Here is a 16,344-nt window from a genome sequence, read left to right as displayed (position 1 = left end):
ATGGTTTGGGGAAGCCTGCAGTTGGCCGGCTTTCTGCCTGCACATGTGTACGGATCGGTGCCCAAATGCTGAGTAAACAGCAGGACTGAGACCTGCTTTACAGTTCTTGTTTGTCATGTTCTGAGCAAACAGACTTATTGTACATGTCTATGTTTCTTTTTTTTTTTTTTTTTCAGGTGTTGGTTTAGATCTGTCCTAGTTTTTTGTTTGTTTTTTTGTTGTTTTTTTTTTTTTTTTTAAGTGGGCATAGTTGTTCTGTCAGTGCCTTTATAGATAAAGCTTAGCAAATATTCAAGCTGTGTTCATGCAGAACAGTTTATGCTTTTGAAGATGGTGCGGAGACCAGTCACCTTACAGTTTGGCTTTGAATTCACATTATAGGAAAAAAATAGATTTTTTCATTATAGATGAAAGAGCCTTTCTGAAGTTTTTGTAATCAGAAGGAAGATGCCTTCTGTGGCGAAACCCTCATGACATAGTTCCCTGAAAAGCGGATAGCTGGCTTCCAAGTCAGAGCAGCGCTCTATCCTAGCAACGTAGGGAAGAGTCCCTCCTCTTTCCAGAGGAGCGTAGCTGGGGCACTGTGTTGGGGACTGCGAGCCAGTGTATCTTGTGATCTAAAAGATCACATACAGCTGAGGTCGATGTTTACTTTTTGGTTGTCATCATCGAACTCTGTTGATCTGTTTTAGTTTTTCAGTTCCAGTCTCTCTTAAAAACTTTATTCCTTTTATCCTGAAATTCCTGGTTCTCTTGATTTCTCTTGCAGTTAGTTCTCTAGTCTCAAGTTGTTTTTGCTGGGATATTGCAACACTTGAAAAATGTGACTGAAAACAGTAGGGTGCGCAGAGTGGTTATATGTATGCGTAATGTTAGTAATGCTGTTAAGGGCTTTGTTTTTCTTTCTTAAAATAGCCTTTTATTTTAAAGCTCAAGATGAATACAGCAGCATTCGGTGAAGCGAGTTATTTTGATATTTTAGGTTCAGACTTGGTGTCTTTTGATAGGAAATGGCCTTCAAAAGATGAGGAGTTGGAAATGCTATCCTGGGAAATGCTTCTAGTTGTTATTGTGAAGCCTCTTTTATCACGCATTTTGTACATAGACTATGTGTATATATAGAAATTTCTTCTGCAGGAGTTAAAATACTGATTTTTGTTTCATGTCTAATATTTTTATATACAGGTTTATTCCAGAGTTGGAAAAACTCGAGTAATATATTTTATCCATGTTTGGAAAAAGATAGTTGCTACAGACGAAGAGGATTAACACTGGTATTGCAAAAAGATGAGTATGTTAAAACCAAGTGGACTTAAGGCTCCTTCAAAGACCATCAAGCATGGGAGTACATTGCTGAAAACACCTGCACCTGTTGCAGCTGGTAAGGAATATCTTAACTTTTCCCTTATTCATCTTCTAACAAAAAGTACCTTGGAAGCTATGAGTATACACTATTTTTACCATTTAGACCAAGGTATTTTTGCTTGTATTTCTGATCTAAAAAAAAATGATGTGTACAACATGCAAAAAATCTGAAGTTACTAATTGGATGTGATTGAGCAGTTTTCCTTGAAGAAACCTTGTCATGATAAAAATGATTGGGTAGGTTTTGAGGTAAGACTTGTAATGTTCACAAGATTTTTACCAAAACCTATATTAAATGCATTCAATGTCTCTGTCCTTAGATTTTGGATTATTGTATCCCAGAGATTACAGTGTTTCCATGAGTAAGAAAATTTGGAATTGTGCTCTGTCTTTTAGAAATCATGCTTTTCCAAATGCTCATTATGTTGAAACTAAGTAATGATGCTCTCTGGAATATTAGTGTATGTGATTTCTCATTGTGCTTGATTCCAGCTCCACCAGAAAAAGCAGCTTCCAGTGAAAAGGCCTCAAGCACAACCGCTGCAGATGCACATGAAGAGTTTGTGGATGATTTCAGAGTTGGTGAGCGTGTTTGGGTCAATGGAAATAAACCTGGCTTTATTCAGTTCCTTGGTGAAACACAGTTTGCTCCAGGACAGTGGGCAGGGATTGTTCTAGATGAACCAATTGGTAAGAATGATGGCTCTGTGGCTGGAGTTCGCTATTTCCAGTGTGAACCCTTGAGGGGAATATTTACAAGACCATCAAAATTGACAAGAAAAGTGCTGACAGAAGATGAAGCCAACGGTACACAGACAGCTCATGCTTCTAGAGCTACATCACCAACTTCCACATCAGCTGCTAGTGTGGTGTCTTCATCCGCTGCTGCACTTCCCCCGTCAGGAATTCCACAAAAAACTTCACCACTTGCTGCTAAGGAACATTCAACTCCTTCTCAGATTAGCAATCTTTCAAAAACTGCAAGTGAATCTATATCGAATCTTTCTGAAGCTGGATCACTAAAGAAAGGAGAAAGGGAGCTCAAAATTGGCGATCGAGTTCTGGTAAGATTCCTCTGCAGCCTCTGTGTCTGCTTTTTGATTGATGAATTGTGACTTCTGCTAATACTCAAAACTTTTCTGCTATTTCCTTGGTCAAGGTAATGTAAATTTATGCTCTAGCTTTCTTTTCATTGAGTGTCTTCTGTAGACAAGCTGTTCGCATGCAGTTTTGCTTACCATAGGAAGATCTTTGCAGTACCAAGATAAAATGGTTAATTTGGCAGTTTTTAATCTATTATGTTTTGCCAGTGTTTAAAAAAAAAAACATTTGGTCTTTAACAACATATTTGTAGCTTATCTTTCCATACCTTCAAGAACTACAGTTGTGCTAAATAAAAAATGAGCTTGAGAGATTTCCATGCAGCTCTTTTGCCCTCTGTTCAGGGCCTTGTCTTTAGAAAGCGAACAGTTCAATAATTGAGTAGTGATAGGCAGCAACAGAAGTAGTCACATAATGCCACTGATCACCCAGGAATTACGTGTTCTGTTGGTGATGTGCCATGTTACTTGGCTGCCCTTCCTAAACTCAGAACCAGAAATGCTTCTGCTGATGGATCATTTCGCTCTTTTAAAAGGGAGTTAAGTTTTGCTAGTTTAAACATTTTTTTTTTTAAAGTAATTATGTTGTATACCTTTTATATTTGGATCAATGTGATATAGCACGGGTCATTTTTGATAACTGATTTGACATACACCCACTAAGAAAAGTGGGAAACTTTGCCTTGAAACACTAGCCTTCACTTGAAAAGATGGTAGAAAGCTGGTGATACATTGTTCATGTTGTATTCTTTATTTCAAGGCTATGTATGTATCTTTCAAATATAACCAGAATGATATTTGCGTGTCCAGCAGATCTATGGTCACTGTAACAGAGATCTGATTTTAGGTTTGAATTACTCGCGTGCGTCATTAAGCTGAAGAATTGTCTTAATGTTATTTTGATACAATATCTTTTTATTTACAATATAATTTTAAAAATTTCCATTAGGTAAAAACAAGGACAGGAGCAAATGCCCTGGCATAGAAAGTATTTCTGGGGTTACTGTAAGAACTTTGTGTAGAAAAAAATCTCATGGATTTTATTGTTTGTCCCTCACTACCCCACCAGATAATGATTCTGCAGTGAAGGTGGATTGATACTTTGGTTGTTGGGGTTTTTTTTAATTATTTTTTTAAGGAAGAATTTGGCTCCTCTTTCTGTGTAAAGAGAGCTTAAAACATAGGGCCAAGTTGAAAGTGTGAAGGAGACTAGGGTGAAGTGAGGGCAGGGTTTGGCTGACAGCTAGGGTTGGGCTGAGATGTGTTTTCTTGGAGTGGCGATGGAAACAAAGATTTACCGTTTATCCCTAGCTATTTCTGTCAGGGACTAGAGCCCTGTCCTCTTCCAGTCAGCATCGTTTTTTAACCACTTGTTTGCCTTTTTCTCAAGGATCTTTGTGAGATCTTCTGGGATGTCCTTTTTGGGTGGGAAAACTCTCTGATGCCTATGAAGGCATTGCTCAAACTTTCCTGTATCTTATTAGTGCAAATGACAGAAGAAGCATATCCTAAGTGCCACAGTTTGATAGTAATAAGGTCCCAAATTCTGTTTGTTAAGTAGAACAGGTTAAACTTAGTATTTCATCCTCCCTCCTTCCTCTGTTTGCCTTAAGTCTTCCTGTTGAATCATCAAATTGTAGTTTGAGGTTTTGGGGCAATTCCTAGCACAGCGTGTCAGTGATGCATATCTGTAATTTATATGCCAGTATAAGACAGTGTACACACAGGAATATGAATGTTAAATGGAAGGATTCTTGTCTGCTGGTTTTTAACCCTTTTGGGTCCCATGCTAATTTTTTGTAGTAGATCCCAGACTCTGCTGATATCATGTCTAATAGTAATTCAGATGTAAATATCTTAAATTGCCAGGTTAGTGCAAATAATAGTAAACTTGGCTGAATAATCCATTCATCTGTTAATATTCTTTTTTTCTCTGCCACTGAACTCCTGTCCAGCACTATGGACTGTAGAATCGAGCCGTTACTGAGTAATTGCTGGAAACTGTCCTCAGAGCCTACAGCTAGCACCAGTTGTTGTGAAAGACCTGCCTGTCACTTACTGTAGCTTGCTTGGCCATTCCATCTCCATCAAAGGTACAAATGCAACTGGGCTGCTCCATGTCATTTATACTGGCAGCAGTAACTTTTCGGTAATATGTTACCCCAGAGGATGAGAGGCTTGATGGAATTTGTAAGTCCCACCTCAGCACAGAATTTTCCCTCTAAGTGTCAGTGTAGCATCATAGGCCTGAGGTACGCTCCGGTCTCACCATACCATTGCAGAGCTCCAGTGACTAAATGCTGCCCACATTAATCAGTTCTTGCAGTTGGGACTGAGAGCTGTTGAATACTTTGTGAAGGTTCTTAGTAATAGCAGTGTTGTGATGATCATGGATATATGGGGAAAAAAACTGATGAGAATTGCGTCTCGAAAACGGTGAGCCTCCAGCAGTGTAGAATTGCAGTTCAGCAGAACAATGAATTCATGATAGAGAAAAGCTCATTTGGGAGTCTTATGAAAATACTTAACTGGAAAAGTATGTCCTTAAGGGCAAATTCATAGATGGGTAAGACACAGCTCCTCAGCTAAGATTACATTCCAGAATGGACTTCAGATGTGACTCAACTTTGTTGATCTTTGTGTGTGATCTTAGGGTGTGGAGTGTTACACTGGAGTATTTCAATCTGTTAATTTTTTTCCTCTAACTCTGATTTTAAAATGTACTTAATAGCAGTTAGTTTGAATTGATCTGTTCAATTTTTGTTTGTTTCTTTTGTTTTGTTTGATGTTGTTGGCAACTGGCTGGGTTTGGATGATACCTTCAACAAAAAAGGCAAAATCATACAGCTTTTCTTCTGCCCAGTCTGGGTTATCAAGAACCAAGAGGCCATTCTGACAAATATTTAAATGCCAGAGAAATGCATTTACCAATTTACATCTCACCTCAGCTTCTTTTCTGCATTACATAAATGTAAATTTTCAAGAAGTTTGTTGAACCTGGAATGTCGGGTTCAAAGCATTTCAGGCTTGGCAAACTGACGTTTCCCAACAGCTAAGCTTTGTTGGAACATTTTTCAGTTCCCACTGCGATGTTCGTGCTATTCCTCTACATGAAAAGAAGCTGTAAACTCTTCACAGTTGCTTCTGCATTCTGTCGCAGCAAACTACAGCATCAGATGTTCGTAGCCAGTGGTGTTGGGATGAGGTAGTTTGGTTAAAGGCTGTATGTGCAAAGAAATCTTGAAGAGATGTTTAAAGCTGTAGAGCATGGTCTGTACTGTTTTGTGTGGATAGAAGAAATATCTTAAGGTTATTTTCTTACTCCTTTGCTCTCTAGTTGTTTCACCAGTCTTCTGTGCACTTAGACTATGACAACAGGTGCCCTACAGGATCTTCCCTTAATTCAGATAACATTAGGAAGAATAGTGGTTACACACAAACTAAGCGTTTGGGACACTCATTCAGATGCTTATCAGAGAAAAGAAATTCTACTGCAAAAAACAAGTAGAGTTGTGAGGTGATCACCTATATATTCTGAAATGCAGCCTTGCTTAGAGTGACTCATGTTAGGTTGTGCTGAACAATGCAATAGATGTGGAGGTGGAAAGATGCAAAAGCAAGCAGGCTTGCTTTTTTTCAGGGGGCAGAAGACATCTTTTTCCAAAAGACCTTGTATATATATATATATATATATATATAAAAAAAAATTTCATTAACATCAGAACAGACAGACAGTGCTTCAAGGTACGCGATATGTCAGCTGAGTTGTGTTCCTGTGGATGCCTGCAGAAAAAAATAGTTGTAGTATCTTGCTGCAACAGTCAGCTACAACTTTTTCCTTTCCCCCCCTCCCCCCAATTTGAAGAAGACATGTTCCAGGCTGTTAAATCAAGATGTAAACATCAAAAAAATAGCTTGTGGTAGACATCAGTATCCAGAAGGGAAATGTAATAATTGTGGAGAAAATCACATTGTCCTGTTTTCCTAGGAGTTATCTTCTTTGACATTCTGGAGGAGTCAAAGCAAATCAAAGGCAAATCGAATAAAGTGAAGTGAATATATGAGCTGAAGTATTATACCCCAAAACGGATGTTCCAGTGCAAAAGGAGAGGTCCTTTACATTTTTGTAGTTTACTCCTTCTCAAAGATTAGGTTAAAACAGCATGCAAGCCCTCTGCTGTCTTGGAAATCTCTGATAAGAAGTCTGTCTCCCTCAAATCCTGGTATAAGTGAGCCATATTCAGGAAGCCTGTACTTAATTGCCTAGTTGACTTGAAGCTGAGCAGTAATTTTCCTTTCACTAACAAGTATTTGGAAATACTTCATGTTAATATGTAGAAATGTTGAAAATATAGGGAAATAAAGTACATATTTAAAAGAGCTGTGGTTTCTGATATGTAACTCCTTACTATTCAGCTTTTCATTTGTTGCATTGATGTATAACTTCTACTGGAAAAAAATAATATAGCTAAACCGAAGAACAAGTTATTAATGCAAAGAGTAATTAAAATAGCTCTGTATTAGCCATAATTTCCATTCTTAACATCTGAAGTGTGTTCTGGAATCTGGATGTGATTTAGTTGTTAGAGAGAGGACGTTAACTCTGGGCAGCCTGATCTCTCATTTTTGGGGATTGCCGTGAAGTAGGAAGTGTTGATGTGGAAATCTGCATTTCCTTCATTGCGCTCGTCCCGCCTTGACTGGGGTTAATGACAGAGTGCAAGGTCTTTACACAACCGTAGTTGATTTGCCTGCTGAAAATGAGGCTATAGCTTCAGCATTTTGAACCTGGTATGAATAAGAATTCCTATGCAAACAGTGATCCCTTCTTGTGCCAGTGGAAGTGTTGTCGCTAGGTGCTAAACCAGATGGGGAAAGAATAGCTGAAAACTAATTCAGAAAACAAATGACTTTCAGGCTAAGCCAGTTTCTGTTTCCTGTTTGGGTTGCAGCCAGAGAACCTGTTTGCCCTGGTATTGCAGACACTTATGATTTCTTAAGAGCCCAATGCAAAGTTGATTCAAAAAACAAACAAACAAAACCCCCTGAACTAACCAACCTAACAAACCCAGCTTGTTGAAATAAAAGGGGAAAACCTGCTTTGTGTGACAACTGTGGCACCTACCAAAGGTTCAAGCAGCTTTGAGAGCATCTTAGGCTTTTTCCTGGAGGGACCAGATGCTATATTTTAAATAAATAAATAAAAATCTTATCAACCTAAGGGGCCTTAGCCTTCTCAAGGGATTAAAGTGCTTTCATTCATTTAACCAGTTACAGCTCCATCGTGGTCTGTCAAATGCTTCTGGAGCTGAGCTGAGCTGTAAAGCTGTGACTTGGGCCTCTGTCCATATGCTCACAAAAGGTTGCAAACTAGATTTACAGGCATATGCTGGCGTGGCCTTTTTGGAAAGTTATTCTCTATGCATGAGTAACATCTAATTTCTTCTTACTGTCTGTTTTACACTGCTCACTGTAAGTTATTTCTTGCTTCATTATTTCTTAGTAAGTTCTTTAGTGGTGTAATAGGCAGAGACTGATAGGAGATTATTGTCAGATTTGTTTCTACCCGTGGAACCTATGTTCAAGTAAACATGACGCACGTCTGTCAACCGATTACATTCTAGGACTTTTAAAAGCAACGAAGGGGAAAAGAAACTTCACATGTAGAGAGAAGTTTCTCCCTTTAGAAGTAATTGTCCGTATGGTATTTTTAAGTTTTCCATTTTCTAGTTTCTATAACATTATGAATAGAAAATGCACTTCTGAGTTTAGTCTATTTAAAATCTATAATAGTAAATATTTAACTGTTAGAAAAACAAATATTCATTGGCATTGTTACAGTTAAAGCAATGTAACAATGTCTTGCCACAATGCATATGAGGATAGAAAAGGAAGAAAAATTTGGAAGTTGAGAACATGCAGTTGTTGTGTGCTCTACTGGGGCTGTCCTGAGCCTCGTTTGTTGTGACTGCAAATGTATCTCAGTGCTTAACTGCTCAGTCGTGCTTTTGCTTTATCCTTAAGCTGAATTGACTGTAAGGTATTTTGATGGCTTTGTCATGTTAAGTTAAGGATGAAAGTAATTCTTATATTTATGGATGTATATTTAGATATAGTATTTTGGATATTGTAAAGTATAATGTAGATTAGTTTGTGAAGTGGTTGCCACAGGATGAAATACATGTATGAGAGTATAACTGAAGGATAGAGGGTATCCAAGGGCTTTGTCTGTAATTCATGATCTTGGTGATTTTCTGTGTGCAAACTGTGGCTTTCTGTTAGTGTTACATTTAAGGCTTTTTCAGAACATACTGTTACCTATCTGCTCACCGATAAATAAGATGTTAAATTTATCTTATTGCAGCAAGGTGTGAGTTGTGTCTAATTGTGAGTCATTTTGTTTTGGCAACTCCTTATTTAACTTAAAATTGCATGGGAGTTAATGGGGTATAATGGCAGCAATGGGTGACTTCTCTACGTGCTTTGTTAATAGGTGGTTCAAGCAAGACTTTTTTTTTTTTTTTTTTTTTGTGTGTGTGTGTGTGTGGACTCCCTGTCTTGCTTCCCCTCCCCCTGCCTTCCCAAGGGGAGTGATATCCAGGAACATGTTGTCCTTGCTCACTTCAACACAGGATGGGAGAAAGAACTGTTTATTTATTTACTAATTTTAGTCTTCGCCTTAGCTTTTTTTGTGGTGGCAAATTCACATGTGGCTTCTGTAGTATGGAATTGCCATTAGTTTTTTGTATTGCTTCCTTTGTGACTGAATGAGTTGGTTGAATGAATTGAACCTCAATAGCAGATCATTTAAAATGATTAAACTGTTTTCTTCTGGAAGTGAAGGGTTGTGTGATAGTGCTGTGTCTGTGTGAGTGTCTTATTGCACATTACCTCTTTTGCCCACTTTGGCCTTGCTTTTGAACTTGCTAGTCAACTGCAACCAAATTGGGTAGAAATGTAGAGGTATCAAAGATAAGTTCTTACAAGTTTCATGGAAACAGCCCAATAGAAGGTAGAGAATCTAACCACCAATTTTGGAAAAGCTGCGATTTGCCTTCACAGATTTTTGCACGTCAAAGAATCCACATGATCAAGATCTTGTCTAGATATTGTTCCCATCCATAGAAATCGCTGTAGTCACTCTGGCATTTTTAGATGGCAAAGTCACTAGACCATAATATCCAGTGCCCCAGGAAAACTGACATCATTAATCCTGCTATTCACAGAATTGCTGGTTTGAAAAATCTGAATTAGGGAGGCCGGTTTAAAGTTTAGTGGATACTCTAGCACTCTTCCAGTCATGCCTTCATCAAGTGTCAGTTGTTATACAGATGTTTCTAAAAGGAAACAGGATAATCTGAAGTTAGACTGACTAATATTAAGGAAAAAAAAAAAAGGGCAAAACCTGGCAGAGGAACCAAATGTTGACAAACTAAAACATGGCAGTTTTGTCAAACACGTTTTACTTCCTTCTTTGAAACTGTAGGTTTAATGAAGAAAACTCTGTTGTGTAGTGGGATTTTTTTTTTTTTTTTTTAATTTTTTAATACAGTCTAACTTCCAAATTAGCATTGACCTTTATTGATATATTTAAGAACTGGGCAATGGATGGCAAACGCCCACCCTACACCCTCCTCCCCTCCCAAAAAAAAAGGCGGGGGGGGGGGGTGCTCGGTACCACCATTGGGTATGGTCACTAGCATGGTTTTCTTTGAGCTAATGTGGCGCTAATACTATTCAGCGCTTTGATCCATGCTCTGGAAGTAATTGTAAATCATTGCTGGTGAAATCTCCAGACAGTCAGAGGGGTGAATGACATGGAGCAGCCCAGAGGGACTTTTCATTTCATCTCCAGTGGGCCAAGTTGTTGGTTCCATTTTGCGTTCAATGGTAGAGCTTATAAGCCTAAGAGCATAAGCTGCATAACAGCCGTGGGCAGCTGTCTGCTGGAGAGACCAGTGACTGAAGATCCAGGAGCTAAAGGTGCTGAAGAGGAGTTCGTGGGTTGATGTGGCAGAAAGACCAATGAAAATACACGGTGCTCTAAGCCGTGCTAAGCATGCTTTTGGTCAGTACTCAAATACTCCATATAGTTACGTCCGTAGTTATTCGAAAGGCCTATTGGAAACATTGGCAAGAATTCAGAACACAGCTGCAAAATGACTCAAGCAAGAGAAAGTATCCTGCAATAAAATATTTGAAGAACTCAATCTTGTTTAATTTACGAAGGGAAGAATTGAGGTGTCTTGCTTAAAACATGTGTGTTCTTGCATGGTGAATGCCAGTTGCTGAAGAGCTCTATAATCTTCCAAATAAAAGCATAATGAGAGTCAGTGGCTAGAAGCCACAGTCAAATTTGTTTTATTTCAAATTTAAATACGTTTCTAACAATGGAGCGATTAACTATGAAAATAGACTGTCAGTGGAAGCATGTTTTCTGATGGATATCAGCTCTGATCTAAAAACATTAACGCATACAGCTTAGCTCAGTACAGTTACAGGGTTAATTACAGATGTAACTGGGTGAAAGACCTGTTTCAGGAGAGCCAGAGGAGATGATCTGATGGTTCCCTCTGGCCTTGAATAGGTGAACAAATCAAATACAATTGCTTTTGCCAGCGGGAAATGGTTCCTCTAAATTTTGAGAAACGAGAAAGAAGATTCTGATTAGTAGATCCCAGGCTTTTCAAAGGCAGTGTTTGTTTGTCTGAATATGTTTTGCTTTTTCAAGTGTCCTGTATTACGGATGCTGTGCTTTGAATGGTTCTGAAAATGCCCGGCCTATGTGACAAACACAGAAACATCCAAGTGATGCTTTTCAGGAGTCACCATAAGAGCGTGCTCAGGCAGAAGGGGAGACAGAGAAATTATTATTCACCTTTTAACTCTGCTCAGCTGGTCTGAGTAAGTGATACTGTTATACTGACAAAGTTGCAGACAGTGGCTATCCTCTTTTCTGAGATCTGTATTTTTCAATGAATACTGTTTAAAGAGCAGGCTCATTTTTTAGACTATCTCTTTTTTTTCCTGGATTACACTGGTTTATTTGTTTCCTCCTTCTACTTATCTTTGGAAATGCAGCTCTACAAAGGTTCTCACAAAGTTTGACGTGCTCATCCCACGTGCTTTCATCAGGAAGTTTTTAGCTGCTTCAGGTTCACAAGCCCATTTTGCTACTTCACTTTACATTACAGCAAATTAATGTAAGCTTAGTTATAATTTGGCCAGGCTGGATCGATGGGCCAAGGCCAATTGTATGAGGTTCAACAAGGCTCAGTGCTGGGTGCTGCACTTGGGTCACACCAACCCCAGGCACCGCTGCAGGCGTGGGGAGGAGTGGCTGGAGAGCTGCCTGGTGGAAAAGGACCTGGGGGTGTTGGTCAGCAGCTGGCTGAACATGAGCCAGCAGTGTGCCCAGGTGGCCAAGAAGGCCAATAGCATCCTGGCTTGTATCAGGACTAGTGTGGCCAGCAGGACTAGGAAAGTGATCATTCCCCTGTACTCGGCACTGGTGAGGCCGCACCTCGAATCCTGTGTTCAGTGTTGGGCCCCTCACTCCAAGAAGGACATCGAGGTGCTGGAGCGTGGCCAGAGCAGGGCAGCGAGGCTGGGGCAGGGTCTGGAGCACAAGTCTTGTGAGGAGCGGCTGAGGGAGCTGGGGTTGTTTAGCCTGGAGAAGAGGAGGCTGAGGGGAGACCTTATCACTCTCCACAACTCCCTGAAAGAAGGCTGTAGCGAGGTGGGGGTCGGTCTCTTCTCCCAAGTAACAAGTGATAGGACAAGAGGAAACAGCCTCAAGCTGCACCAGGGCAGGTTTAGGTTGGATATTAGGAAAAATTTCCTCACCGAAAGGGCTGTCAGGCCCTTGCACAGGCTGCCCAGGGAGTGGTTGAGTCCCCGTCCCTGGAGGTATTTAAAAGCCAGGTAGATGTGGTGCTTAGGGACATGGTTTAGTGGTGGGCTTGGCAGTGCTGGGTTAATGGCTGGACTTGAAAGGACTTTTCCCATGTGTTTGACATAACAGTAGTTAATTCCAAGCAAATTCCCTCACCCCACAATGACCCGTAGCCTAACCTAGATTTTCTGGCGTAGTATTGCCTTATATTTTACAGCTTGACTATATCAAGTGTGATAGCGGACTAAAAAAAGGTCTGGCAGTTCTTTTCTCTGATCTATTATTTAGTGACCTGCCTTAGCATGAATGAAGGTTATGGAAAATTGTCTTCATGGTAGTGATGCCCCATTTTTCCATATAACTTTTAGAAACCTTTTAATAAACTTTTTTCCCTGTTTCTTTTAGAAACTGGTGGGGGGGGGTTTAGTTCTACTGGGAAGTTCTACTTCTTTAGCACTACTGGGAAGTAGATCTGCTGGAAAATGCAACTATTTTGGGGAGGTTTGGTTCTTTTTTTTTTTTTTTTACATTTTTTGCTATAATTCTTATAATTAAAATTTTTAATACTTTTTCTATAATTCTGCAATAAATGCTATAATTATGTAAGTACAATTCGTTTTCATAATGGTATATACAGCTTAGTGTAATCACATCTTAATCTTTTTTCCCCCTTTAGAGCACTAAGTGTAAGTCCGTATATGTACAGCAACTTTTATGCATAGAAAAGCCTTTACCATACTGTGTTGCACAGTAGCACCTCACATTGTACTACCGAGGGAATAAATGATTATTTTCTTAAATGCTTTCAAGGTGGGTGTGTTGTCACATGCAGAGTACTTAATTGCAGCTGGAGATAAATATATTGTTTGAGGCAGATGTCTGTGAATGACTGAAAGTCTTCAATAGATTCAGGCTTTATAGAGCAATGCTGACCGTGTCTTTAAAGCTGAAGACTTAGAAGGCTTTTGCTTGAAACTGAGCAAAACTGCATATCTAGACCTTCATTGATGCTGTGAGCACTTTACTGCCACAGTGGGCTCCAATTCCTACTATTGGTGAGGATACACATTTCAATACTTGCAGAAAGCAGAAATGTAGTAGCTGGTTATTCAAAGAAGCCTGACGAGGTTTTGAAAAAACAAAAATTATTTGGCATTCTTCCTTGCATCTTGTTTTAAAATAACCCTGGTACCATGGTTACAAGACTAGTCACATTGCTGTTTCTCCTGGGGATCTCATGTTGTGCATCCCCATATGTTCTCGGGATATGAATTCCTCCGTTTGCTCACTCCCCCTGGGCCTTGGGTTGCAGTCCCATGCACATCCACTGTGATTGCTGTAGCAGGTCCAACGGGCACTGGTCATTGCCAAAGCTTTTCTTCTGAATTATGTCTCCCGGTTTGTGATTTGGGTGCAGTGCCATACATTTTTTACCTAAATATGGAAGATGAGCAGGGCCAAGGTATGAAACAAAAAAGGAATGAATATTCTGCACCCAAGTTTAATCTGTATTATCCTGGAGCTAGCGTTCCTTACCTAGAGGTTTATTTACAGCTTGAGTTGGAGGGAACAGATTGCAACAGTTTTTCCTGTCTCTGGGAGTCTGCGCATCTAGTTATCCTTTTCCACTACCATGCTTCAGATGGCTCTTATCTTGCGTACCTCATTTACCTACTGTGGAAAGGTCTTTTGTGCATATGTCTGTGTTTTGGTAATTGACTTATGTTGTATATTTTAAAAAACAAAATAAAAACCCTCCAAAGCCCCCACCCCTCCACAAAACTGCAATAAAATTCCTTGGCATGGTTAAACAGTTCTGTAAAAGGAGCTGAGGAATCCCGCTGTGCAACCGCAGACCTGACTATTGTCTTTGAAGGGATGCTCCTTATCTAGGCTATTGTTCTAGCTTTCCTGTCTAATTTCTTTAATGGGTTTTTTACAGCTTCTTTTGATTTAACTCTGTTTATTGAGGCAGACAACAGTACAAAATTGAGTAGGGAACCAGTGCTCAGAGAACTAATCAGTCTTTTCACCTAAACATGTCTTCCAAATTTATCATTAAAGGAAAAAAACAAAAAAAACCCTGCCAAACTTGCTAGAAGAGGACTAAAGAGAAGGACAACTTGCAAGACCTAATATGGGCTGATAACGCAGACGTGTGCATGTTTTTCTCTCACACTGCTCAGTTAAATTTTATTTTGATGTTTGTACTTATGTTAATGAAAAACTACTAGAAAAAGTAGGTTATGTATGAAGGTAAATACTTAAGGAATAGTTCTTCCCAGGAAATACTTTCACAAACGCTGTTACGTATTCCCTCCTCACCCCAATGCCGCAGAGGAGAGCTGGATTCCCTGTGACTGTTTTGGCCCCTTACGGTTCTTTGTTTCCAAGACAGTACTCGTGCTTGTTTTTTGAGAGGGGAAGTTTGTCTGTTCTCTGCCAAGAACACCGAATACCAAACGTTCTGCTAGTTACTGTATTGGACTGAGTCATGGTAACCATAAACTTTGTGTATTTGTATTCCATGAAGAGTAATAATTTGCTACAGTGCCACTTAAAGCAAGATACAAAGGTGATCTGCAGGTTAAACGGTGTTAAGGGGACTTCCACCTTAAATATGCACGAAAGATGTCTCTGTCAGCTTTCTCGTTTTAGTAATATCAAAAAGGGTTAATTATTCCTCCCTGGTTTTCTGCAGTTAGTGTAGATTAGGATTTTTTTTTTTCTCATCAGCCAAAGCCTTGAGTTGCTAACAGAGCTGTCGGCTCTGGGAAGTTGATGAGCCAGTAGCTAGGGCACAAATGTGTGTGGCATCTACTGTGCACTAACTTAGTACTTTGTGGACACTTAGTGCTTTCATGCAAGATAACGTCCTCTATTCCTAGATTCCTCACAGTTAACCTCTTGTGTGAACGCTTCCCAAATGTATTAATATGAATTATCTAGTGTACTGTGATCGTGCACCTTAATTTATGGCACAAGAAGCTGCTTGTTCTCTAGTTATCCTGGGAAGTTCCCCCCAAGAAATAGAATATCTAGGGTGAAAATTATATGAAATTCTAATAGACTTTTTAGTACATAAAAAGCAAAATTAATCTTTGTGTTAGCAGGTTACATCCAAACTCTCTGCTAAGGCTACAAAATATTCCTCATTGTATAATGCCTGCTGGAAAATACAAGTGAAAAAAAGCACTGGCCTTGAAAATGTCTGTGTTGAATCCAGTGAATCTCTTGAAGAGGTTGTCATTAACATTTGCTTGTTTTCATAATGCTAGGTGCAGGCTGAACAGATTTTCACACAAATAGGGCACAACATATTGTCATTCTGACCTGCAAGAATCCTGCAGTTCTGGCTTGTGGCCCTTCTTGGCAAGCGTCAGTCACACTGAACACCTTTTGCTTCTTTGCTTAATTTAATTCTTCCCTCCCCTGGGTATTATGAAAAACTATATCTTGCAGACATTGTAAGTAATTGGAATGGCTGTAAAGCTTTAATATTTTAACTTTGAAAACAATTGTTTTTTTAATCTTCCATTTAGGAGTGTTTGTTTGGTTTTGGTTTTGTTTTTAAAAAGTGAAGAAAAGATAAAGAAAATTATTCTTCCCCCCCTGAGAATTCAAATAGCTGTTTGCATCTAAAATTTTGGAAGGTGCACACCATTATGCTTTATATCAGTTCTTTTAAATGCAAGAGGGTTGTACTATGTAGTTTATCTGAACTATTCCTTAGAGAAAATACGAAAGACTTCTCGTTTCATTTATTTTACTTTTCCTCACAGAATTAGAATAAGAAATAAGCAGTTCCTAGAAATCCTTATTTGCTGATAGAAATTTGTGAGAAACTACAGTACAAATCTATTGCATTCAGTACACTGGTTATACTGAGTCTTGTTAGATGTATTTTTAATCTTACAGCCATATCAAGTCACCTAATAGAATTGTGGACTTCAATCGTGACAAACTTCCTGAATACCAAATTGG

General features: G+C 39.2%; 1 protein-coding gene across 1 annotated transcript in view; it reads left to right on the top strand.

Annotated features, from left to right (window-relative positions):
* The window catches only part of CLIP1 (CAP-Gly domain containing linker protein 1), a 74,847-nt gene that overhangs the window by 12,467 nt on the left and 46,036 nt on the right, over positions 1-16,344 (top strand). The window contains exons 2-3 of the mRNA XM_082325069.1: positions 1,186-1,381; positions 1,858-2,429. Coding sequence (XP_082181195.1) covers positions 1,288-1,381; positions 1,858-2,429 — 666 coding nt within the window. The 5' untranslated portion in view covers positions 1,186-1,287. The remainder of the gene's footprint in view (positions 1-1,185; positions 1,382-1,857; positions 2,430-16,344) is intronic.

Source organism: Platalea leucorodia (assembly GCF_965183815.1).
Source record: "Platalea leucorodia genome assembly, chromosome: 12".
Taxonomy (NCBI): domain Eukaryota; kingdom Metazoa; phylum Chordata; class Aves; order Pelecaniformes; family Threskiornithidae; genus Platalea; species Platalea leucorodia.
The sequence above is the reverse complement of the archived record's forward strand: the minus strand, read 5'-3'. Positions and strand labels throughout refer to the sequence as shown.